General features: G+C 29.2%; 1 protein-coding gene across 5 annotated transcripts in view; it reads left to right on the top strand.

Moving 5' to 3' along the window:
- The window catches only part of Lar (tyrosine-protein phosphatase Lar), a 1,154,003-nt gene that overhangs the window by 636,344 nt on the left and 490,186 nt on the right, over positions 1-27,473 (top strand). For all 5 annotated transcript variants that reach the window (XM_075368293.1, XM_075368291.1, XM_075368292.1 and 2 more), the window contains exon 4: positions 20,794-21,084. In XM_075368293.1, coding sequence (XP_075224408.1) covers positions 20,794-21,084 — 291 coding nt within the window. The remainder of the gene's footprint in view (positions 1-20,793; positions 21,085-27,473) is intronic.

Here is a 27,473-nt window from a genome sequence, read left to right as displayed (position 1 = left end):
CTGCCTCTGCCTACCATGGGGCTGATTCTACCCCGCTGTCTCACCCTTCATCCGAACGATATTTCTCCTCTCACTCTACTACCCTGTCCGACCCTGCTGGACATAAAATAGTGAAGCGACTTCTCTGTACCTCTCTAACGCCGCTCTTCATTCCCTATATCGCCCTTCTCTTACCACCTTTGTGGGGATTAACAGGGATTATCTGCAGAAACGCTCACCTGCCGCCTCTTCGAACACGAGCGCGCTCGCACCACATACACACACAAATATTGACTAAAGTAATCCAATAGGATCGTCTAATACGTTCGATAACACCCTTTCCTTTCTATTTTATCGAGTTTCCTCTTTGTAATATTCACATATAAGAAACCTCAGTTTTCCTCTCGCCTTGTAACGATTCGATCATTGAGTTTCGGTCATTGCAAAACTTGCATTCCGTTCGGTAATACGTTACTACTCGAATTTGTTTCTCTCTAATAAATAAAATGATTAGACGAAATTAATACTAAACTTTCAACAAAAGTTTACGTTTGCATCCGTAATCAGAAAATTGAAAGAGTTCACGTTTGGATCGTAACAAACTTTATTGTTGTATTTTCTCCTTTTATGAACACATTACCTTTATTATTATTATTATTAGCTTATGCAAGTTTAACGCTGTAGTGCAACATACATATTTGGTAACATTTTATAATATTGGTAGATTTATATAAATTTGTAAATTTATTTGTCAGCAAAAGAAAGGAAATAATTAGTATTGTTTGTTTTATCTTTTGCTTACTCGCCGTAATATTTCTGCTTAAATGAAGCAGTATTCCTATCAATTATTGATATTAATATGTTTGTTTGCTGGATTACAGATATAAAAAATATTTGTTTATTTATCAAACTTTTTGTAATAACTAAACAAATTTGAGATGTTCGTTATTTATATATTATATCGTCGTTGAACTCCATTAATATTTTGAGGTGTTTTACATTTTAAAAAACTTTCGTTATATGTTATTTCTTTGATATTAGTAAAAATTGTTTTCGCTTTTATTTATCAATTTTTGAAAGTAATTCAATCCCTTCTCTTACCCACCTATAAAAACTATATTACGGACTGGAGTCCGGAACAGAGCCCAGCAGAGATGCGTCCTGAAGGGCAGCCATACCAGAAGCGGATGAAGAGCTTCTACACAACCTCTCCTATTTCAAAACTTACAATAAGACAAAATAACCCAGCAATTGCGACTCCTCCGGAAAAGGGGACGCATTGCTCCCTCCTTATAGCTAGTGCCCCGTTGTGGCGTATTCCTGCTAGCCTATTAAAGAGTTAGCACCGAAAGGACTTCAGTGGACGGTCTGAAGGGGAATTACGTCGGGAGGACAGGCTTTATAAGCCTAGCCTTCCGCGGTCGGCCCATGAAATGGGTTCGATAACGCTGGTTCAACAACGGATTGGAATGCAATTAAATCCGTCTTAAATTCACTAAAATAATAATAGACAAAAATTGAAAAAATTAGATCCGAGATTAAAAATAACCTTTTAAAAAAAAAACAAGCCCGATTAGAATGATCCAGCAGCAAGGGACTCTGTCCAGGTTCTGCGATAAAGTAGGGAGTAATAGACTCCTGCCAACTTTGCATTCCATTCCATATAAAAACTACTGGACTTTTTTTCTGTTATTTAATCAGATTTATTTTGAAATATCTTTTTTAATTATTATTTTATTACATTTTTTAGTCTTATGATATTAATTTTTTCTATTAGAAGCCGAATTTTTTTAATTGATGATGGGAGAAGTGTAATATTCATATCAATCAAAAAATATATAAGACCAGCCAAGAGTTTTCTTCCTTTTTACTCTTACTCGGTCTTTCTTTCTTTGTTCACATTCTTTAACTCTTCCTTTATTCCTCTATTTCTTTTTTTTATAACTTCTTTTCATAGGTTTTTAAGTATTTTTATTTTTGGTTTCTGCTGGTCCATCTTTTAAAACATTACACCAGCACCAGCAGCAGAAGAAGAATCACCAAACTTGTTACATAGTTTCATCTTGATGTTTCTTGGTTGTCATTAGTTCTCTTTGAGCTATTCAAAAGCTTCATTTTTTCGTAGACCTTCTGAGTTCTATTTTTTTTATTATTTCAATTTCAAATCGCCGAATTTCCAAAATATAAACGACTTGGCAGACTTCATAGCATCTTTATTTTTGTTTCTTCTTTTTTCATTTCCTGTTCTCATCATTTTTCTTTTACTTGTTTAACGTTCTTTCTACTTTTGTAATAAATTTTATCCTTCATGACGTGCAATTCTTATAACTTGTATTCTTCTAACTTTCGAGTATATTTATTGTGTTTAGTATTTATCTATCCACTACCGTGGTTTTTTTTCCAAAACCTTTACTATTTATTTAGACCAGCACCGGAAATATTTAATATCCTTAATATATTTTCTTAAAAATATTTTGATATTTATTGGAAACCAGTTTTGTTTGCGTTAAAACTCTGTAATTAATTTGACGTTGTATTTTAAGATTTAAATTACTGCTTCGTGATTCACTTCAACGAATAGGAATCGTCGTATATGGTTGATATTATAGACCGAAAAGACTTCTCATTTTTTGCATTGTTGGGTAAATCTATTAAAAATATTCCTTGAAAAATCAATAATGATTATATTAAATTAAGTACATACGGTTAAATTAGTTGATAGTTTGAATTAGTTTTGTTTGTGTAATATACATGTGAACTTGTGAAGCGAAAGACTAGTTTGTTTTTAAAGTTGATAGAAAACTTTTATTAATTATAAACTGGAATTTGATGTAGTACAATTTTTAGATTGTTCAGAGTTTAAAATGGGCTTTTGCCTTCCGCTTGTTTTAATATATATATATATATATATAGCGGTTTGAAAGCAAATTGTTATCAGGGGGTGCAATTCAGTGCAACGTAGTAAATATTATACTGTACCGTGCCGTGTAGAAACGTCTTTGTCGGTGGAAAACAATTTATCATCGACAAAGCTGAATAATTTATCAAGAAAATATTATGTAGCCGTGTTCATTTAAGATAGAAGGAGAGAAACCCCCCTCGGGCTAGACAGTAAAGCAAGGCTTCTATTACGCTCGCTTCGTATTCCGGGGTAATTAATGGTGGCTTGTTGGCAGCACTGTGCAATTCCTTCTTTTGTCGCCGTAATGACGTCACGACTGGCTCAGGCTCTGTCTTAAGTCAGGACGCGCAATTGTTCAACGCCGTCTTGGATTTGCCCTTTGTTGTCGAAATGTTTCCTTTGTCCTCAAGTTGAGTGAGAGAGAGCTCGAGTTAAGTTTGTATCTTACGGTTATATGCCAGATTCTTGGATAATAGCATATCAATGTTTTGTATGTAATATATGTTTGTACTGTGTTTGAATTGATTCAATAATGTAATTAATTAATCGTTCGTAGTTATTGTAATTTAATTTTTTTTACAAATAAATTATTATATACCATGACAACTGTTATTTAGTTAATCGTTTTTCCAATTTATTCATTTATTTACGTTCTAAAGTTGAATACTATTTTCAGTAACTTAAATGATATTAATTATTATTATTAATTACTAAATTAAAAATATATTTATTATTAATACTATATTATAAAAACGTTTCAATATAAATAATATAATATACAGTATGACCAAAAGTAATTACTTACTTTTTTTTAATAAAACATTTAAAATTAACTCAAAAGATAATTTTTTATTCTTTAAATTAAATTTCAGTTAAAACATGATTTATTGAATTAAGTTTTGAAAATGCTGACTTCTGAAACTTTCACAAACGTAGGCCCTTTTTAATTGTATTTTACATAGCTAAAACCAATGTTTCTTCCGGTATTATCGCTATTTCGGCTCGAGTGTACTACAAACACCGCGAAAACTATTACCCGGATGGCTGCGCCAGAAGATGATTTTCTAGTTTTGTAAAACTTTCTAAATTTTAATTGTGTTTCAGAAACTTTCCTCTGATTTTCCTAGTAAAATTTTACTATTTTTATTCTTATTTTGAAGGGTATATTTTTCCATAATGTATCTTAATTTTATTTAACTTTAATTTGAAAGAAACAATATAATAAAAAATTGTAATTTTTTTTCATCGTTAGTGATCACACAGTATTATTATAAAAACATTGAAATTGTACAATAAATATTATTACAGCAGCAATGAGGAAACGATACATATATATCCAGGTATCGATTTTTTTAAGAATTTAATGTACTGACAGTACCACAATTGTATGCGAAAGATTTAATTGCCTAGATAAATAAAAGTAAGATTAAATTCTGTTTTAATGAAAACCAACCTTCAGCATCTGCTCGCAGCTTTTAGTTCTCATAAAATTCTAAAGTACATAAAATTAACCATTTGTCGTAGACAAACGGTCATTTATAAATATAAAATAGCAAACGGAATACCAAACAGGTTTTTATATACGATTTTAGGGCTCGGATAAATTATCGGTGGTTTCAAGTTGCGATTGCTACTTGACTTATTAATACTTCATAATTTTATAATGTAATATTATAAATATTACTTGGAAAACGTCTTGCAATCACTTATGGTCTCTGTATAAAAACCGGTATAAAAAACTTTGTACAATAAAACATTAATATAAAATATTACTTTTTCCCGTTCATTCGCCTTGATGTAGATTACATTTTGTCAAAAAATTATGAAGTTTAAATAAATCATCTAGCAATAGCAACTTGAAATCGTAGATATTTCACCTGTGTCGCTAAATAAAAGTGGTTTTTGGACATTTTGTATGCTATTTTATTGCATTTATATGTCAATTAGAGAAACTATTAATTTTATGTTCGTTGGAATTTTATGAAAACTAAAAGTTGTGGGCAAATGCTGAAGATTGTCATAGTGTCAGTAGATTAAAATTTTAAAAAGATCTGGATACATTTATAGATTCCACATTGCTGTTGTGGTTAAGTATTTTGTACAATTTTGTTGTTTTTTGTCTTTTGTCGAATTAAGAAATTTAATTATTTTTCATTGTTGTATAATTTTTTAATGTGATTGTTTTTAATCTTTTCTTTCTATTATATTTTTGCTTTTCATCCACTCCAAAAAAAAAAAATAATAATTCTAATTTTTCTTAAAAACAGCTTTTAAATCTACTTAACTATTTTTATCATGCAAATTTGTTTATTCATTATTAACAAATTGTAATTTAGGACTTAGCCGATGGAGTGTAATAATGTAGGAACTATACTAACCGATGTTTAATGTTCAGTTGGAAAATTATTAAAGAAATGTAGGTTTTATTTGCTTAAATTTGTTAATTAAATTTTTTCTATAAGAAAATAAAAATTTCTTTACAATTACAATAAGAAATATATTAGAAATTATAACTTTATGTCATGTGAGGGTAACATGAATGATCTATTTTTTCAGAGAATTAATGAACTATTGTATAAGTATTAATATTACTTTGATTATTGAGTGTAGCTATAATTAATTTTTATTTTTAAAATTATAAAATATTGTATAAACTTAAAATATATAATCGATATTATACTTTACAAGTATAAGAGAAATGATAAAAAAAGTGATTTCTAAACTGAAAAGTATATAGATTTTACGTAACCATACCGTCGGTTAAATTTCACGATCATGCATGTTTTCAGTTACAACTTTTGTTAATGTAGCGGATGTATTATGTATTTTAAGTGATGTAAGCCGTAGGCTGACAAGGACAAGAACAAGTTCTTAAGGATAAAATGCTTTCAGGGTCTTAGTCGGTCGGAAGAGGGTTGAAGCGGTTAAGAAGTAGAACTGTACTAGGGTTCGTGAGGGAAGGTTGGGTACGGAGTTTTGGGCGCAGGTGGAAATCGGGGCTTTTTATAGGCCCATAGCGTCTCCAGAGCCATAAAGTCAGCCCCCGGGGCATCACCTCCTCTCTCACACACGCGCACCCGTACGACTCTGTACACTCATATATATATAATATATATATATATATATATATATTGTATATATACACGCACACACAAATGAGTATATCCCTTCCTAACCTCTCTCTTCCAAGAACACTTTAATTGATATGAGTGGTATGGAGTTCCCTGCTTCTATCTTTCTCTATCCTTTTACGTTAAAGAATACTAAAACAGGAACATAACTACGAGACATTGCTGAATAAATGTCTCAATGTGTAATTACCTTACTAGGATAACTGCATCACGGTTGACTAGCGTATATATGAATGTACGCGTGTGTGTTTTATGTATGCAAATACACATGCATATATATATATATATATATATATATATAAAGGTTATATTCTATTCTGAAATAGCGCTGGTTATTCTCAGTTTAAACTACCCCCACAGCGGTCATCATCATTATAATTGTATCTCTAATGTTCATTTGTAACTTTATGAACCTTTTACCTTATTTGCTTATACATCTTGTATATTTAACCCCTATGTAGATTTTAACTGTCGGCAACTGTGTATATAACCACCACATTTATGTCATAAATATGTGATCCTACAATAACATTGTCCTTTCTCTTTATAGATAATTTTTTCAATTATTAGGATTTTCTGATACGGTTATTTACTATTACAATCGTGATAAACATAGGAAATGTTTAGTATGAGCAACTGCAATTCTTTTTTTCTATTATGTCGGTATTTGTTCGAATTATGATTGATTCTTAACTGCTTGCGTATAGTATTGATGAATTATTAAATAGTATTGAATTAAAGGTGGAGGCTGAAATTTTTCTCTCTCTTTTTTTGCTTTACTCGTAAAATAATTCATTACTATATTTCTGAATTCTTTTTGTAGCAGATTCATTTCAAACTGACTCCATCACATTTTTTTCAGGTACTTCTTTTAATCGTTTATTTTTGCTTAAAATTTTAAGTTGTATGAATATTTTCTTAACATCGGTATAACATTTTTTATTAATTTCAGTCATGGCAGGTCGGTCGCGAAGAATGGTAAAGATAGATCTTACTTTTTTACAATAAAATTATGAATTTTAGCATCCTCATAAAAAACATCCGAACATTTTTTTAAAATTAAAAAATATAGTGTAACTATAAAATGTATGTCAGTATACATACTGACATACATTGTATCCTGCCTTTACCAGTATTTTACTTACGTAAAATATAACCTCCTATGATTAATAAGTTTTGAATAAGGTAGATCAATACAGATATCGAATCGACGGCAGTCCTGTACGTTGTTCAAACTCCATAAAATATCTAGGAGAAACGAAGAACATTTTTAGTCCACGCAAAGGAAACCGCAGAAAAAGCCAAACGACTGTTAAATGCATTATACAGAATGCTCATTGCTTGTCTGGTCCAACATCATTTCGCAAGAGGATATATGCTCGTGTCACAAACTCAGTACTCCTTTATTGTCTGGGAAACTGCGCTGGAGAAGGACTCGAACAGACGTATCCTGGAAGGAATCCAAAGGAGAGTAGTCCTCAAGATCGCATCTGCCTGTCTCAATAGAGGCTGCCCTAGTTATTGCTGGAGTTCCCCCTCTTCGGTGGTTGGCGGTGTGACGTCATTATGGGAGGAAACAAAGTAACTGCTCTGGCGAGCATGATACGAGAGTGGCAAAGGAGGTAGGCTCAATCATCAACGCTTGGACCCACCGCTTAATCAAACAGGTTGCACTATGGATTGACCGCAAATTTGGCCGACTCAATTTTTGGCTAACCCACTTCTTAACGGGATACGGAATCTTCCGGTCGTATCTTTTCGGGAGATGGAGGGTTCTCAATTCCGAGTGCCTATATTGCGGAAACTACGACTCCTCTGAACATCTTGCGTTCAGGTGCAATGGTGGATGGTTGAAATCTGCGAACAACTAATTGGACCCTTCCATGTAGACACGATTGTACCGAACATACTATCTGGAGTCGAAAAATTCAGGGCTGTGTCAAAATATATAACAACGATACTGCAGCACAAAGGCAGAGACGACACGTAGCGAGGGAGTGATGGACAGCCTCCTGTGGAGTCCGGACTTGCCGGGATGGGTGACGATGATAAGACACGAGGATTCTGTCGTTAAGACCGAGACCCGGCTGTGGCCTCCTCGGGGGACCCGGTTAGAGGCAGGCAACTGTTACGACCAAGACCCGGGTGGTTAGGTTGAATTGTCGACGACACCACCCGAAGCTGAGTTATGCTTAATTGCGAGTCCGGCTCCGGTAGGGGTTTATATAAAACCGAAAGGAAAAAAAGCAGATATTCGATTTGAAATTAATCTTCTGATCTATACTAACATCTAGAGTCACTGCAACACAACTAAATTTATTATTCAGCATTTTATATCTTACGCTTATCAAATGGAAACCCATTTTTACCATTTTTTCGAAGAAAAATACGGTGTTATTTTCGGTTGCACTTTGGGATTGGGGATTGATATTAAATTTTCTTTACGTTTTGAGGTATGAGGATTACGAAAATATCATTCTTGTTTAAAATTTTGTGTTTAAAATATTCAAAATTACTTTATCAAATTCATTGAAATTTAGATATGTAGTGGTAACCTCAATTTGAGGTTATGTTGACTTTGTGTTTGTGTAATTTTCATAGGCGCTTATGCAGTGAGTTACAATGATGACATGATGTTTGTATGTAGGTCTACTCGTTATTTTTAATTATTTTATCGAATTACGGTTTTAATAATTTAATTTTCTTATAAATAGAAAGTACATTTTAATATTAAACAATAATAATAATAAAAAAAATATATCTCTTTTAGTTTTCTCCTTTAATTTCTGTTTTGTATAAAAAATTATACAAATTAAATAACCAAAAATCTGTCTTGCACAGAACTTTTTATATTTGTGTTAACTTAATAATAAAGCCTGCTGTGCGATTATATTAAAAGTACGGCTATTGTAATTGGGCTTCGGTTGGCCTATAATTCCGAGCGTTAAGTAAATAAGTAGTTACGATTATTTTCAATGAAAAAGATTCGTGTTGCGAGTATGTGGGTATACCACTCGATGAGTGTTAATTGTATTATGTAAAACAAAGAATATTTGTTTTAGAAATACGCATGAATCGATTTCTATGCGGTTACAATATCAGTTACTAATTAAACTTTCTCGTTTGTTTGTAAATTATATCATACTACTTTATTAATAACAGAATTTGTTTTTTCAATATCAGCATGTTCATAGTCTTTTTACGCGACATTTAAGCTATATTTCTGCATACTTCAAAGCTTTTACAGCTTCTGTCCTAGATGTTTGTCGATTTTCTCTTCTTGTTGAAAGTTGTTTAAAGCTGCCGTCAGTCTCTTTTCTTTTTTCATGAAAAGAATAATGGTTTATTTCTCTCTCATCTCTTCTCTTTATTGTTGTATTGATTTTTAACAAATATAAATGTAATTGTTAGAGACTACCTACAATTTAGTATTATTGTTTAATAAATTTAAATTTTCTTTTCACATGAAGGAGCGTAACAGTGTTTTGTGTGAACCGAAATTAAGCGTATAATGGATAAACGACGTTTTACTGTAAGTGTAAATATTAATATTTCATTCGAAAAATGATACTTGCAAATATATTTTCATTTGGAAAATATATATTGTTTAATAAATTTATTCTTTATATCCATTATATATTTTATCTATGAGTAATTAATTTCATAATAATGGTAAAAAAATTTTTTAAATATTTTAAATTTATATTCGTTTAAACACGTAAAAAATTGTTTTAAAATATATGTTAAACTGCAAAATAAATAATACTTTATCATTGCATTGTTCTACATAAATTTGGGAATTTTTGAAACAACGGCTTTCAAATTATCAGCTGTTTTGCCATGTTATATAACTGTATCAGTCGTTACGATAATAAAAATTAAAAAGAAACTATTTTATTTCCATTTAAAAATTTGAATTAGACAATGAATATTTTTGTTCATTAAAGACAAACAATATTATTCGTACATGAATTTATATTAATAAATAAAAATTTAACCAATGCAGTCGATTTAATGAAACTTAAAAAAAGCTTTTAACCGGCTTAGGCAGTGCTGTGATAATATCAGGTGATGATTACAGCATTTGTTACTTTACATAGCTTTTAATGTAGCATTTATTTTAACAATTTTTTTCCAGATGCCATTTCACTCTTTCCTAACATCATCTATTTTTAATTATTGTTTACGAGTATGTTTATTCCCCATTATATGTTTATTTATATTTCTTTATTCAGTTTTTCAAAACGAATACTGGAGTTTTATTTTATTCTTTAAAAATAACCATTATTGATTCAAATCGCTATTATTTTTTAAAAAATTGGCTGAGAATGAAAAAAATGTTTGTAGAAAATGCTTAAATTGGGTTAATTAAGAATGATTAGCTCGAAGTAAATATGACATTTTTAGATTTTTTTTGCGTTTTTCACAACGGTGTAAATTCGAGTTAGTTTTAAAGTAACAAAATAAAAGTTTTTTTCTTTAGATTTATGAATTTTTAAGTTTTACTAATAAAATTAAATCTACAACGGAAGAGTAACTGGAAAATATTAAAAAAAATGTTTTTTTTAATGAAGCTATAAAACAAGTTAAATTCATTGGCAAAGATATAGTAGTATTAGTGAGATAATTATAAAATTTCTATATAGCATATTTTTATTTCCTTGAAGAAGTAAAGGAAGTATTGTGATCACGAAACATTTCGGTTTTTAAATTTCAACGGAAATATCCATTTTGACCATCTCTGATCCATTTTGACTAGTTTCGGTGTGACATCTGTACGTACGTACGTATATATGTGTATGTCGCATAACTCAAAAACGTTTAGCCGTAGGATGTTGAAATTTTGGATTTAGGATTGTTGTGCACCTCCTCCTTTAATTGCAATCGACTGAACCGAAAAAGCTCAAAATCCAAAAGATTTTGGATTTTAAACTTTTTCTACAATAATAATCCCTCATTGAGAGCTTTTCAATAATATATCATAAGTGTTTCTTATTTTCATTGGTTCCAGAGTTATAGCCAAATAATTATTTAATTAATGAAATATTTGGATCTTACAGGTGAGTCACATCTCTTCGAATCAGACTTAATCTCCTATTTTATTTTTAGCTTTTTTTTTTTTTTTTAATCTAAACATATTGATTTATTAATTAACCCATAATTGTGAAATGTTTTTACGATAAATAATAATTCAATGATAACAATAAAAAAAATATATATGAGAAAAAATCAGAAGTTATTAGTGAAATAAAATTTTATGTACTTTTAAAAATGTGTATATGTAATTTAATAGGCATTATTACGTATGTGTATATGTAAAAGAGTTGGTGAAACCTGATTAATTTAATATTAATTGAAAATTATAATTTAGAATTGTATTATTTATGAATTTTTTAGTTTAATTTCTGTTTAATTTTATCTATATATAAGTTAACTACAGAGTGACTGAAAAATAGACCCTACAACATAAGCACTGAAGCACATATGCCCGCACTGTAGTAAATTACAAAAACTCTTGTCTTTTAATTCATTACTCCTCTGATATTGTCGAACATTATTGTTGCTAAGTCGTACAAGGAAGTCATGTGATGTCCACAGATTTTTTAATATAATTATTTGAATATGGAATACTTTATTCGGACATCAACTAATACACGGTTTTTTTTTGGTGTTTTTGAATAAAAGTATGATTTGTTTTTCCACTGTCGAATGTTTGATTTTCCCCCTTTATTGTAAAAATACAACTGTCTACTGATGATTTTTTACTACAAGCAGTATAAATTAATGGCAGTGTAGAATTATCGGTATTATTTTTTACGATTTAAACGTTGAATTTCTGTCTAGGTGTTGAATTAAAAGCAGTAGGTTGAGGTTGATTCCGATCAAAATCAGGAAAGTTGTTTTCAAAGAAACTTTGATTTGGAACGATCTGTGGCTGACAGTATTGTTTGTTTCTTGTTTTTTTATTGTTTATATATATATCTATATATATATTTTTTTTTTTTATATTGTTTGTTTATGTATATCATTGCAGATTTTTCATTCACTCACTTGCTAACTCTATTTTTTTTTTGTGTCGTTGGTTCTCACGAAACCCGAGGGATGTAGGAAAACAAAGTCAGATAAAGGTTTAAAGAACCGACATAAAAGTGTTTCATTTCTTATTTTCTTTTTCCTCATTCTTCCTATTTTTGATGTCGTCTGTATTCAAACTGAAACCACACGATTTTCTTTTTTATTCTCTCTTCTATCCTTCAAGATCTTTTTAGTCTTGTTACAGTTTATGATTCTCTTTTGTAAAGGGTAAATTGTGATATTTTTTGTTGTTTTTATCTTTCTTACACACTTTCTATGCTTTATCATCGATTGTGTTTATGAATTTATTCTTAGTTATAATTTTAGATCACAAAAATAAAATTGTTTATTAGAAAAAAATTATTAGAAATAATTTTGTATTAAATGTCATTAACTGTTTTAAGTGTAACTTCGTATAAATCTTTTCTGTATTTAAAATTATAACATTGTACTGGTGTACTATGAAGTGTCACGTATTATTTATATGTATATACACGAATAGAATAATCTTTTAAGTAAATAATGAGGGAAATTCCTAGTTATGTCGTCAGAGAGATCCTTTTATATTAGTTACGTAGAGTAAGATTTCTGCAGGACTATACTCGTGGTCCTTTTACTATTAGTATTTTATTTTTTTTAACTAAAATTATATCGCCTGGCTGCAACAGAGACGGCCTGCTTTTGTCCTTCAGAAATTATAATTTTAACATATTTGTTAAGTATGTTTTTTTGTTAAATTTAATGTTGCAGGAGCAAATTTCTCCGTGTTTCCGTATATCCAGTATTTAACTCGTAAGTATTATAACAGAATTGTTTGAAAAAAATGTAAATAGCATACTTTTGATGTATTTATCGATTGTTTAATGACATAATAGACATATTTTAGATAATTATGTAGAGTTAAGCTAAATAAGAACACAGTAAATCGGGATTCTGTAAAATTACGTTGTCAGAAATTGTTTAAATAACTTAATAATTTATTTATTAACATTTCTTTCGGGATTATCAGTTTTGCTAACGATTTTAAAAGTAAACTGTACATTATAATTTTATTTATTTAATTTTTATCTAACTTTAGAAAGTTTCTGACGTAAATAAATTTTGAACCAACTTAATATCTGGAAATTTTTGCTTATTTTTTCCATATTAAATTCCTTAAATATTTCACTTTTTTATGAAATATAGAATGTATATCAATGCTGTTTACATTTTTTTCAGTTAGCTGTGTGATTTTAATATATTTATTTTTTAAATGTTTTTATGAATTTGTGTGTCTGTTGTACATAGTAAGCGAGGAATTAATTTCCGCATTGTAACTGCTTACATTTCCATTTGTTTCTGTTTTTTAATATTATTTATTTTATAGTATACATATATTTTATTACGAATAAGCTGCATGGTGTACGTACTTATTGAGATCGCAAATTGTGAATGACTGAATAGTTGAATATGGATTCAAAAGCTTTCTAAGTTGTAAAACTTTTCGAATTGTAAAAACAATCAAACAAGGAAAATACGAAAGTTTACTTCTCGTTATTTTAGTTCTTCTTACTCTTTACCACCCCCCCCCCCCCCATTTTCTGTTTCTTCTGTTACTGCAGTGAAAGGAAAAATGTTCAAGAAGTGAAGGCTGAAAAAAAAAGTTAAAAACAATCTCATACTCTTTTTCCTCTTTTACTTATATCTTTCTTCTCCTTTCGCGCGCGCACACACACACACACACTCTCTCTCTCTCTCACTCTCTCTCCCTCGTATTCCCATTTCTTCTTTATTTATTTTGTTATGGTTTGGTTTTATGTTGTTTAATAAAGCTTCTATATACCTTTTCTCCATCGTTATAGAACCGAATCTTCTTTTATTAAAAAACAAAAAATTTCCTTTAATTACTAATATATATTAATATTATTATAAATTTAAATTATATATTTTTTTTATTTTTATTAAAACGAATCCATTAGTGAATTTTTCTTTAATTTTCTTTAAAAAAAAATTACTTTGTTGGTTCATAGAACGTATTGTAACCAAATTTATTTTTTTAAATAAAAAAATTTATAAATCATTTTGTCTACTTATTTTCTTATTTAGCCTATATATACAAACCCAGTTAATTCGTTTTACGTATAACTCAGTTTTTAATAATAATATATAATATTTACTATAGCCTGTATCATTTAGATGGAATTTTATTATATGAGTAAAGTTTAATTAGTTTGTTGTCACTTTCGTAAAACTAATTGCATTTTCTGCCCTCTTACTAACTTAGAGAATTTCTTTTTCCTTTTTTTCTTAATAAAGCAAATACAATTTTTGTATTAATTAAGTTGTATTTTTTTAAACTTTTTTTTATTTTAAGCTATATTCTTACAACAAATTACGTAAGCATGACTGTGGAAGTTAATAAATTCAGGAAAATTGAAACTGTTTAATATTTTTATAATGTAAATAAATCTTAATATTAAAGTATGCCTTTTGTTTTAAGATGTTAATATTACCCTTGGTGTTATGATTATGATTCAGTGTATAAACTGTATTTTTATTTCCATTTACATATTACCGGGTTTGAATCTGTGTGTGACATGTACACTTTTCATCTTGTTTTAACACCCTACTACTGCCGGAAGTTACCCATGTATTTTCTTTTCTTTACTTTTTCACTCCTGATATTTTCTTACCGTACGAATATAAACTCACATTTTCAGACTGTCCGCAACATGGGTACCCCGTGAAAATATTCAAATTTTTAAAATATGTCTATATATTTTAACAGACACACATAGTTTTTTTTATTTTGCATTCTCTTTGAAATATTACCGTATTATTTCACCAAACCTTTTTATTCTGCTTATTCATACTGTTTTTTTTTCTGCTCCTTCTACTACAAGTTAATTAGTTTTCTTCTCATTTTAATTAATTTTTCACTTTTTTAAGTCTCAGTCAGTTCTACGGTTTAATAATATTACTCTCGCTTCTTTCTTTTTTGTGCTAATCTTTAACTTCCATATATATAATTCTACATTCTCAATTTTCTGTTTTATATATATATGTATATATATATATTTCAGTATGTATTTGTTTTCCTCGCTGTTTTATTACTTTTGCATATCTTTCGGTTATGTTAACTATACCTGGATATTTTAATACGTACCGTACCAATCTTTCTTCCGTCAACTAGGTTCTCCTCAAATTTCTCCCTCTCCTATTAGACCATTTCACTTCGAATTTGATCGATTCATCTAATCATCAAAGACCTGCTTAACTACCGTAAATGGCACATTCAATACAAATATTTCCTAGAGTTCATTTTAAGTTCTTAGATTTATATTTGATACAAGTAGACTTCTTTGTTCCCAAACTCTCCTTGCTTGTGCTAATTTACTTTTGATTACTTCGTCCATCTTTCTCAAATTTACTACTTAAATAATTAAATTATTCCATTTCGGGTATATTCTGTTGCCTACTAGTAGTAATATTTAGTTTCTCATTATCCTTTTTTGTGATTTTTCATTATCTTTGTTTCAATTTTATTACTCTGAAAATAGATAGATTTCTTACCTAGCAACAAATCCATGAAATTCAGTATTTCTTCTAGCTTATCTTTGCTTTTTACGAAAAGAAAAATTTAATCAACAAATCTTAAGATATTTTTTTTCTACTTGATTATTTACTCCACCCTTCTTTCAATTCCTGTATCCTTTCAAGTACAGTTTGAAAAGCTGGGGGAACAGATTGCGTCCTTGTATAGTTCCTTTTTAAATTGGAGTTTGCATTTCTCATCTTCTGTTCTTAGGGAGATAATTTTACTGATTATTAGTATTTAGTTTCTCAATATATTTAATTTCGAATTTTTAATAATATTTATTCTTCTTTACATTACTTCCTCCGATATATAAGTGCTATATAGATTGTTCTCTCTTTTTAACCGTGATTTTGACAATTAATTTTGAAGGTCAGAATGGTCTTTTTGTACCCAGGTACTTTCTAAAGTTTCAGTAAATTCAGTACTTCTGTTTCAATTACATTTTTTTATGGTTACAGGTATATCCATTTATAAATACATTTTATTTTAGAATTTTTAAGCCATGAAATATATTCTTTTTATTTTTAAAAATGTTTTGCCCAATCTCTACAAATTTTAACTCTTTATTCATACTTTTTTCGTGTCACATTTTTGGATCTGGTAAAATAGAAAGTGACTTCTTTAACGTGTTTAGCATAAAAAAATAAGAAAAAAAATGTATGTATATATATTTATGTTGTATATATATTTTCTTATTAAAGTTATAAAACAATTTGTTTTTAATCCTACACTTTAAGAGGTTTTAAGTAGTGCCTAAAGCCATTGCATTAGGTTCATTAGTTTTAAAATATCATTTTAATCTGTGTTGATTAGCAAAGTTATGAACAAAATATAAAACAATTTTTTTTTGTCTTCAGTCATTTGACTGGTTTGATGCAGCTCTCCAAGATTCCCTACCTAGTGCTAGTCGTTTCATTTCAGCATACCCTCTACATCCTACATCGCTAACAATTTGTTTTACATATTCCAAACGTGGCCTGCCTACACAATTTTTCCCTTCTACCTGTCCTTCCAATATTAAAGCGACTATTCCAGGATGCCTTAGTATGTGGCCTATAAGTCTCTCTTCTTTTAACTATATTTTTCCAAATGCTTCTTTCTTCATCTATTTGCCGCAATACCTCTTCATTTGTCACTTTATCCACCCATCTGATTTTATAGCATTCTCCTATAGCACCACATTTCAAAAGCTTCTAATCTTTTCTTCTCAGATACTCCGATCGTCCAAGTTTCACTTCCATATAAAGCGACACTCCAAATATACAATTTCAAAAATCTTTTCCTGGCATTTAAATTAATTTTTGATGTAAACAAATTATATTTCTTACTAAAGACTCGTTTCGCTTGTGCTGTTCGGCATTTTATATCGCTCCTGCTTCGTCCATCTTTAGTAATTCTAATTCCCAAATAACAAAATGCTTCTATCTCCATAATCTTTTCTCCTCCTATTTTCACATTCAGTGTTCCATCTTTGTTATTTCTACTACATTTCATTACTTTTGTTTTGTTCTTGTTTATTTTCATGCGATAGTTCTTGCGTAGGACTTCATCTATGCCGTTCATTGTTTCTTCTAAATCCTTTTTACTCTCGGCTAGAATTACTCTATCATCAGCAAATCGTAGCATCTTTTTATCTTTTCACCTTGTACTGTTACTCCGAATCTAAATTGTTCTTTAATATCATTAGCTGCTAGTTCCATGTAAAGATTAAAAAGTAACGGAGATAGGGAACATCCTTGTCGGACTCCCTTTCTTATTACGGCTTCTTTCTTATGTTCTTCAATTGTTACTGTTGCTGTTTGGTTCCTGTACATGTTAGCAATTGTTCTTCTATCTCTGTATTTGAACCCTAATTTTTTTAAAATGCTGAACATTTTATTCCAGTCTACGTTATCGAATGCCTTTTCTAGGTCTATAAACGCCAAGTATGTTGGTTTGTTTTTCTTTAATCTTCCTTCTACTATTAATCTGAGGCCTAAAATTGCTTCCCTTGTCCCTATACTTTTCCTGAAACCAAATTGGTCTTCTCCTAACACTTCTTCCACTCTCCTCTCAATTCTTCTGTATAGAATTCTAGTTAAGATTTTTGATGCATGACTAGTTAAACTAATTGTTCTGTATTCTTCACATTTATCTGCCCCTGCTTTCTTTGGTATCATGACTATAACACTTTTTTTGAAGTCTGATGGAAATTCCCCTTTATCATAAATATTACACACCAGTTTGTATAATCTGTCGATCGCTTCCTCACCTGCACTGCGCAGTAATTCTACAGGTATTCCGTCTATTGCAGGAGCCTTTCTGCCATTTAAATCTTTTATTGTTCTCTTAAATTCAGATCTCAGTATTGTTTCTCCCATTTCATCCTCCTCAACTTCCTCTTCTTTCTCTATAACACCATTTTCTAATTCATTTCCTCCGTATAACTCTTCAATATATTCCACCCATCTATCGATATAAAACAAATTATATTATTAATTTCAATGTAGTAAAAGAAAAACTTGTAAATTTTTTTTGCTTCTTTGGCATATTTAATTCTTTAACATACATCTTACTATTCTAATATACTTGACAAATTTCAAAACTATTTCTAAAGGAAAGTTACAACCTTAAATGTTGTACATAATAAATATTTCTATATAGTTTTATTTCTAAAAAGAACATGTTAATTTTTTTTTTTTTTTTGATAATTGATAATCTTTTTTTTCACTTGCATTAAATATATTGTTTTAATTTACCCCATGAATTCTCATATTATATATATAACAACAAACAGATTTAGTTTAATATTAATGGAATATATTTTTACCTCCAGTTTTTCTCATGCATTACCTGTTACCTATTATTTCTTAATACATTACCTATTAGAGTATTCAGGTTTAAATGATTTTAAACTATGAATTACTTGTGTCACGCTAGTTTATAGTAAGCTTTATGTTCGGTTAGTGGGTACCGCGGCCATGCCACTACTTTTACATGAAATCTTTTTTTTTTCTTATCGTTTTTGTTTGGAATAATTTATCGTTTTAGTCTTTACAATATTAAAAACGAATGCGTTATAAGATTTTAATCTTGCAATTATTTTGAACACCCGTAATATTTAAGACTTAATCTATTTTAAACACACCATCACCGTTTTTTAGTATTCTCGTATTATTTATGTTTGAATATATAAAACAAATATAATTTCTGTTTACATTATTCTTATTGAATTGTTTGCATACCTTTACTTTTCAAAAATAAGAATTATTGTACATTATTTACTTTGTTATCGAATACATTTTCTAATGCTGGTAATTAGAACTAATTAAATTTTTACACCTTCTACGGTGGATCCAACGAAGATGTGTGTCGGCTACCTCTCCCGATTTTAGACGAATTTTTTTTTTGTAATGACTCATTAAATTCTTTTATTTTTTGTAGAAAAATTTCGTTGATCAGTGTGATGTAATGACATACACTTTATTCATTAATTTTTAATTGATAATACTTTCATAATACGTGGAATCATGTTTATAAAATATATTTTCTTAACTTATTTTTTTTATAGTTTTATTAACATTAGAATTGGATATGGCATAGTAAAATACCACATCTATTAATGAACCGTCGAATTATAAAAATATTTTAAAACACAATTCCACAAAGTTTTTAAAAAATACCTCAAAATTTGTTAGTTATTAAAATTTTTAAAAATGGAAATTTTCATCCACGATAAAAAAAAATCGGTTTACGTTTACTTCAAGTGTAACTAGATATTCATAACAGAAGTAATATCCCTTTTTTTTAATATTATAATAAAATTTTATAATTATTTGGCTTGGCTGAGTCTAACGGAATCTTGTTATATTTGCTGAATGATTGCAAGAATTAACGATGAGGAAATGCAATGATGCATTAGTTGTGTCATTTATATAAATGTTTTTCGTTGAATTGTATGTATATCGGCTAAACAAATGCAAATAATTACTTCCATTCATTTACCATTCATTTACGTCTTTTTTTTATCCTTCTGTCTTTTCCGTTGATCTGTAAATCTATCTCTTGTATTTTATATTTCATTGAATATTCTACATACTATTATTTACTTATATATTTTTTAAGTTATTAGAAGAAATAAAAATATTTTATTCACTCGAATAAACTACATGTTTATTATTTGTATATACCGACCGTACTCCGTTCATCCGAGAGGTTTAATGAGTTTAAATCAGAGACAGGTGTGGTATTTTTTCGTACTGTACAAAATTCATCTTCCATCAGTAACTGTCGCTTAGTGGAAAAAAGATCGGAGATAAAATTGTTTTATCTTTCGGCGTTTGAAGGTACATGCTATTTTTCTTTTTTTTATACAAACTTATATCTTATCCTAATTTATACAAAGGGCGTGGTTTCCGATCAGAATGGGGAATTTAAGTGGTTTAGATTGTATGTATGCTAACGCATTTTCGATTTGGATTATCCAAAGATATACGTATCATTTTCGGTTGTTTTAATGTTATTATTTTATAAATATCTATAGATTGATTTATTTTTTAGCGTATCCCAACCAAGTAAGTCCATTTTTTATCATTTGCTTTATTTATTATTAATCAATTATTTTCTATATCCATTTTTTTGTTGTATTTATATTTACTTTTTATTAATTCCTTAATAATGAAGATGAACATCCTGTTTCATATTTTTATTCTTTACAACTATTATTAATGTTTAACATTTTTCTTATTCAGGTTTTATTTCAGTAAGAGTAAAAAACATAGTTTATTTTTTGTATACAACTTTAAGGTTTTGAAAATAAACCAAATTTTATTATTATCTTTTTTATTGAAAGCTTTTGTAAACCATTGATGTACGAGTGTGAATGAGTTTTATTTGTGGTTTAGTTTCTGGTATTATTTCTGTAGCTGTAATTGTGCTTTTTTCATTTTTTGCTTTTAGGTTTTTTTTTTGGTAATTAATTTTCTTAGATTTTTAAAATTGTCTATACAATCATTGATAATATATGTATTTTGTTTGCTCTTGACCTTAAGATATCAATCAATTTTATACCTGTTTTTAGTTGTACGACTTTATTTTTTCCGATCGGAATCTATATTAATTTTTGTTTATTTTGATTTATCTTGTTACAGATCCGCCAGAGATCACTTTGAAACCTCGCAATCAACAAGTTAAAGCAAATGGTATAGCGGCATTCTATTGTGCAGCCCGAGGAGATCCTACACCACAGATTCAGTGGCGGAAAAACGGTAAAAGATTGTCCGGCACTCAGAGCCGTTATTTAGTACAAGATTTTCCGCAAGGTGCTCTTCTAAGAATTGATCCTGTTCGAGCCAGTCGCGACGATGCTACGTATGAATGTCTCGCTGAAAACGGTGTTGGTGACGCTGTTACTGCTGAAGCTGTCCTTACAGTTTATGAAGGTAAGAAATCTTTGGTGTTATTATTTCTCATAGCTTTCTAGGTAAATTCATATCATTATGTAATTTGTGTACTTCAAAAATAAATTTACATCGAATCAATTCTTTATTGAAATAAATCAAAATCGGTTATGAAAAATAGATAAAAAATAATGTTATAAATTAAATAACAAAAACTATGGAGTCCATATTGATTTTATAATTATAAATTTTGATTTTATAATTATCATTTTTTTTAATTTGAATATAATACGTTTTTAAAACTATTCTATTACTTTCCCGTCTAGCGCTGTAGCAAAGATGTAGCTTTAGAAGGGAAAGTATTGTAATCGGTCCAGTTTGAGCATATACAGTTTTCATTAGATCTTGACGATTTGACACCTAAGGAACTCAAAAACTCGGATGGAAATTTTTCGGATGTTCGTGTGCACGTGTGTGGGTGTTCGATGTCACTCTTTAAATCACCTTATATCTCCAAAACTACTGGACCGATTTTGACCAAACTTGGCCAGATTATTTCTATATATGAGGGGACGAGGCTGTAGAAAGAAGTCACTTTCAGTATCTTGAGATTTCGCCTAAATTAAGGTCCTATTTTTCTTAGGCACATTTGTTAACAATTAAAACGTATTATTGGAAACAAAAACTTTTACAAAATCGCACCCCACCCCAAAAAATGCTCTAATAAACTAGCGGTTAAGTGGCTATACTGCGTCAAAAGTACTCCTTCTACCCGCATAGAGTGTTCTGTTATATTGTGATGTCACTGGTTAGCAGTAGGATTAAATATGAATAATATTTAAAGTAAAAAAAAGTATTTAATGTGGCCGCTAGTACCGCCACACCCGCGCGAATGAAATACAGTATGCGCGCGCGCTTTAGTTAGAATCATTGAATTAAATAAACAAAAAATAGTATATTTAAACAAAATTATAAATATATTACATTAAGTTGTGTGTATATGTGTGTGTGTAAGCAGAAAAAACTGCGTGACGGGAAAGTCCTATAACTGTGTTGGCACCTTTTTTTTAGTTTATTAATTATTTCCTGGTCATCAGAAATATATAGTTTTCATTCTCCACTTCTTTCATGATAAAAATCGTTTGTTTTTTATTTTCTATAAATTTTCTACGTTATACAGTAATGATAGATTGTACTCATAGTATAATGTTATTCATTATGTTATTCTTTTTTTTAAATCTTATTTTTTAAAAAGTTTAACTTTTTAATTTGATAAAAATTATCCTCTTCTCCTTCTAAATGGAGGCCATTTGTATAGTACATTCTTACACAGTAGACAGAGCTCGTTAAATTTTGCTCTACATTATCTATTCCAACCTTGCTAATGGTTCTGAAGTACGAGAACCATTGAGGAACATATGGCCTAATCATAGTCGATTTCTTTGAAAATAATGTTGTTCACTAATGTAGGCAGTACGTGCGGTGAACTGAGTTAGTTATTTCACTTGTATAGCTGAACATTATATCTGTGGGCTTGGGCAGTCGATCTGTAACAGAATGTTAGATATTGTAAAGAAAATAATGCGAAACCACTTCATTTCTTTTAACTTTCCTTAATAACAGTGACACAGGTTAATTGTTACTCTTGAGAATGGTTGTGTCTTTTTTTTTTTTAAAGGAACTTGTGACTCGTTTCGTCACCTACAAAAATTACAGTTATGGTTGTATACTTAAGGTATATGCTTTGTATATACAAAATAAATGACATGTATGAATTTTTTTTTTTTATGATTGACGGTATAAGCTCGAAGCTTCTGCGTGGAATATGAAATGGAAATTTTGTTACGTATAAAAAATGTCGTTCTGATCTGGATTATTTCCTCCCTCCCACCATTAAATGAACAGATTTAAAAAAAAAATAATTTTCAGTTTGTTTCAGTTGTGTATTATATTTACGATTATTTAGTCTTTTAAGTTGAGTGTGGCATTCTTATATGATATCGCAAGGAGAAAAAAAAAGTAAAAATGAAGTAAATTTAATAAATAATTTAATTTAATTAATTTAATTTCTGTTTTATTAAAATAAATAAATGGAATTAAATTATTATCTGTATTTTAATGATGCAAATAATATAAGTCATTATTAATAATAAACTATTTTTTAACTAAATGTAGAGAGGAAGAACATCTAAATCTATCTAAAACCAACAGTATTATGTAATCAATAGTTCTGACCGGATTTGTAAAAGAGTATTAAAAATAACGATGTGGGTTACCTACTCTTTTAATAAGGCGAGTATTGAGCCGGTTAATCCTGTCATACAATAATATAACGGATATAATGAAACCTGTGCGATAAAAACTTTAAAATATGTATGTACCATATGAATGAATTATACATAACCCGAGTTAGGTCCTTTTTTCTAATATGGAATCAGTTTAATAGTAAACTAATAAATCATTTAAATTTACTACATAATTTAAATAAACCTTCGATATTGAATCTTTGTTACTAAAATGACACAGCCATCTTTGTTTATTCAACAGAGGAAGAACCAGACACTATATTTCGTCTTCCTTTGATTTTTATGGGATATATCTTATAAAACAACGTAATATTATAAAGAGAAGAATAAATTACAGCGAAATAGAACAGTGTGTTGGTGGGAGGTGGACGTGAGTGTACTTGTTTGAATTAACGAAGTTTAGGTCCCGGCTATTGATTGTGAGGGGTCCTATTATAGCAGATATCTCAAGCCACACGTCTCAATTTATTGGACCAACTTCCTAACTCCATTACTCCGAATCCAAACCGCCCGGCCAGCCACCGCTAACCGTTCCCTTTTAACCCTCCCCCTCCTTAGATGCTTCCTTATCTACTTGCACTTCCCCTTAAATCGTACTTCCTTTATGCTTGTTGCCACCGTTTTGTTTCTCATCAACAAAACCAGTAAAGTCTGGCTGCTTTTATATGTGGTCTCACAATTAAAGATTTGTTTGCTAAATGTTAGAGTATTATTTGAATATGTTAGTACAAATTATTCATACGTTTATTATATGTAATAGTTATAGCTTTAATTAAACAGTGATGAAAATTTAATTTTGTTAAATTAACTAGGTCCGATTAAAGAAAGTTATCGTATTTGTTTTTACACTTTTTTTTATATTCTTACCTTATTTTAGGTATCTTTTAAATTATTTTACAAAGTGTTATTTTAAAAAAGGAACGGAATTTATAACAAGTCGTGTATCAAATTTTTATTTATTCGCACTAGGTGGGATACGTGGTTCCAAAACATGTTTTGTTGAACGCAGTTTAGAACGAGCTTCCCATTTAGAGTTACTTTTGATAAATTGTCAACGTACTTTGCACTTGAAACAAAGTTTTCAACAGTGAACAAATTTTTTCTCGCTTCAAAGAGATTTTTTGTTATTCAGGACTTTTTTTTGTAATTAAGAAAGGTTATGTTTTATTTTTTTATTACCTTGACATTTAAACAAATATTTTAGCATGTGATTTTTAAATGAAGAATGATTGAAATTGTAGCTGAAAAAGATTGACTGCCCGAAATCTGTTGATTCAGGGATCCATATGTGGATCAGTAAAAATAAAATCGATAATTTTATCTGATTATAGGAAAACAAGATTCTTGTAGTAGCTTCTATCGAATTTTATTATTCCAGTTCATTTTCATCGATTTAATGATTAACAATAACTTCTGTTTATTTTTCAAGAGTACGTATTTAAATCATGATTTTTTTAAAAATTATTTTTTGCTTATTTGCAGTCTAACAAAAATAATACACTGTAACGATCAGCTTACTATTTCGCAGTTCTTTTTTTCTTCTCTGGCGTTTGTGTATATATATTTATGTACATAAAGACTTCAACAAAATATTCAGAATATAAATATAAATTCATATCAGTTTTAAAGTATATATCCACAGCTAACTTAAGCTTTAATGTAGGACTATTTTATATCATATATTTTTTTATAAGTCGGTTACATATTTTCCGTTTGTGGGCAGTTATATATATTTTTACTGTTCTAAACGTTAAGATACACACTCTTCTTATATATAAACCGTAATATCTTCCCTGTTTTTTTTTTCTTTTATCTCATAATAAAAATCTTGATGGGTTCATATAACTTCTCGGTGATATATTAAAAAAAAAATATGAGATCTGATATTACTCCTAAATGTTTAGGTATATGACAATAATATAATATCTGTAGCAACAATAAAATGTATGTTTTGAATTTTTAAATTTTAATGATCTTCAAAGTAAAGTAAAAGTAACAAGTTATTATATCTATTTATTACTTCTGAATTGAATCTCTGTTGCTATATCAACGTCATTCAACGTAGTATATGAAACATTGATAAACTTTATGGTTCATTGTCTGCATAATTCGAAGTTTCCACTACAATTTTTATTTTTTTAACATTTAGATTTTTTTTCGTATATATTTTATAATGATTATAACCTGACAAAAAAAAATCGTCCCTAAAAATGATGTAGCTTTATTCATAAACAAGCATCTGATTCCAGGGGCAACAAGATAGTGAGGAGGGTTGTTCCTTTACCTTATTTTATTCAAATATACTATTACTGACAACGTTAATAAATTACATCATATCAGAAGAATATAATTATTCATAAAAAATATACTTTCTCGTTTACTTACTGCTTATTTTTTTTCTTTTCTTCTAAGTTTTGCACTTTCCCTAAACGTTTTACTGCTTCTCTAGAACGTATAATCTGTTCCTAGTGTGCATGGAAATGCAGATTAAAAGCGTATTTAAAAATTTTTAAATATAGAATTACAGTTACTATTTGAGTCGCTAATAAAAAATGAAATATTCTGCTACTATTACAATTTCTGGCAGGTAATAAAACTGTTGGTATCATAATTTCAAAATATTTTTAAATCTAAATTTGAATATTTTACATTTAAATGTAATACAGTTTCTTGTTTTTTTTCCGCCGGTAGTTTCTCTTTAGTGAGTATCATTACTTTCAGTAAAATATTTTTTTTCTTTTAATTTTAGATTTTCGTAGAAGGAGGATGTAGTCTTTTCGAGTATTTTTAAATTCTTTACATAGTTACATTAAAACTTAATAGACAAATAATATAAAGCAACAAGTTGTATAACCTTTTTTTCTCTGAAACTATTTATAAACTTGGGTGGTTTATACCTTCGTAATTAAAATATTTATTATAATTCTTTTATTCATACTTAGTTATATCATACTTTTATTTCTTAAATTTTCCTCTTTATTAATCGCATCATTTAACTGGATTGTTATTTTGTACAAAAGTTATTTTTTTAATTTTAACTAGTTGGTTTTAGCATACGGTTTGCGGTATTTCAATTTATATAACGTAAAGGATGAGAATTTAAAATAAATGCAAAAATATTAGACTTGTTTTAAAAATTTTAATTAAATTTCATAGCTTAATTAATTATAAAATATATTGGGAATAGCATATTTATAAGATTATTTTTTGCGTACATTTTTCAATGCATAGATTAATTTATTTGTTTTATTTGGGAGACAAATTATCTATTCATACTTATCGATAATTTGCTATTTATTTATTTTTACTCAAGAAAAAATTTAATTTATTCAATCAGAATAAATTAAATTTATTTAAGATTGATTTGCCCAACCTGCTGTCTTCGATTTTTTTTCTACCGACTACGGCATTACTTCGTACTTTACTTTCTAAGTACGGTAATATATATATATATATATATATATATATATATATATATATATATATATATTGAAACACACATAGAATGTGTGTTTTAAAATGAATATCGGAGTTTTCAAGCTATGTAATATTTCTGAAGTTTCACGTACATTGATTAATTAATGATTCATGAAATGAAAAAACAACTCAAACAGTTGTAGCTGTGCACAAGCTCTAAAGCTTACAGATTATGGTTTGCGTGCTAGCTTCGCATTTAAATGATTCACCGTGACGATGAAGACTTACTTTATCGTGTTGTATTCAATAACAAGTCAACATTTCTTATTAATGGAAACGTAAACACTCATAATCTGCTGAGGATCAGAAAATCCTCACGAAATATTGTATTGTGAACGAGACTCCTTAAAACTGAATGTTTGTCGTGCCGTACCCCGACTGCAAGTTTGCGGGGTGTTTTTTTCGCGGAAGCAAGTGTGTCTGGAATGGACTTTCTTGTTATGCAACAACTACGGCTCTTTCCTCTAGTGCAATACGAACTACAGAACATCATTTGACAAAAACATGGTGCTCTCCTCACTGGGATAACGCTGTACCTGATTGGTTGAATGAATTTCTCCGCGACCGCTGATCGGTCGCCGGGAATCAGTGACAGCTTATTTGCCGCGGCCTCCACGTTCGCCCGATCTGATCCTGTGTGATTTTTTT

Source organism: Lycorma delicatula, chromosome 6 (assembly GCF_047948215.1).
Source record: "Lycorma delicatula isolate Av1 chromosome 6, ASM4794821v1, whole genome shotgun sequence".
In the NCBI taxonomy this organism is placed as follows: Eukaryota; Metazoa; Arthropoda; class Insecta; order Hemiptera; family Fulgoridae; genus Lycorma; species Lycorma delicatula.
This window is presented reverse-complemented; position numbering and strand designations above follow the sequence as displayed.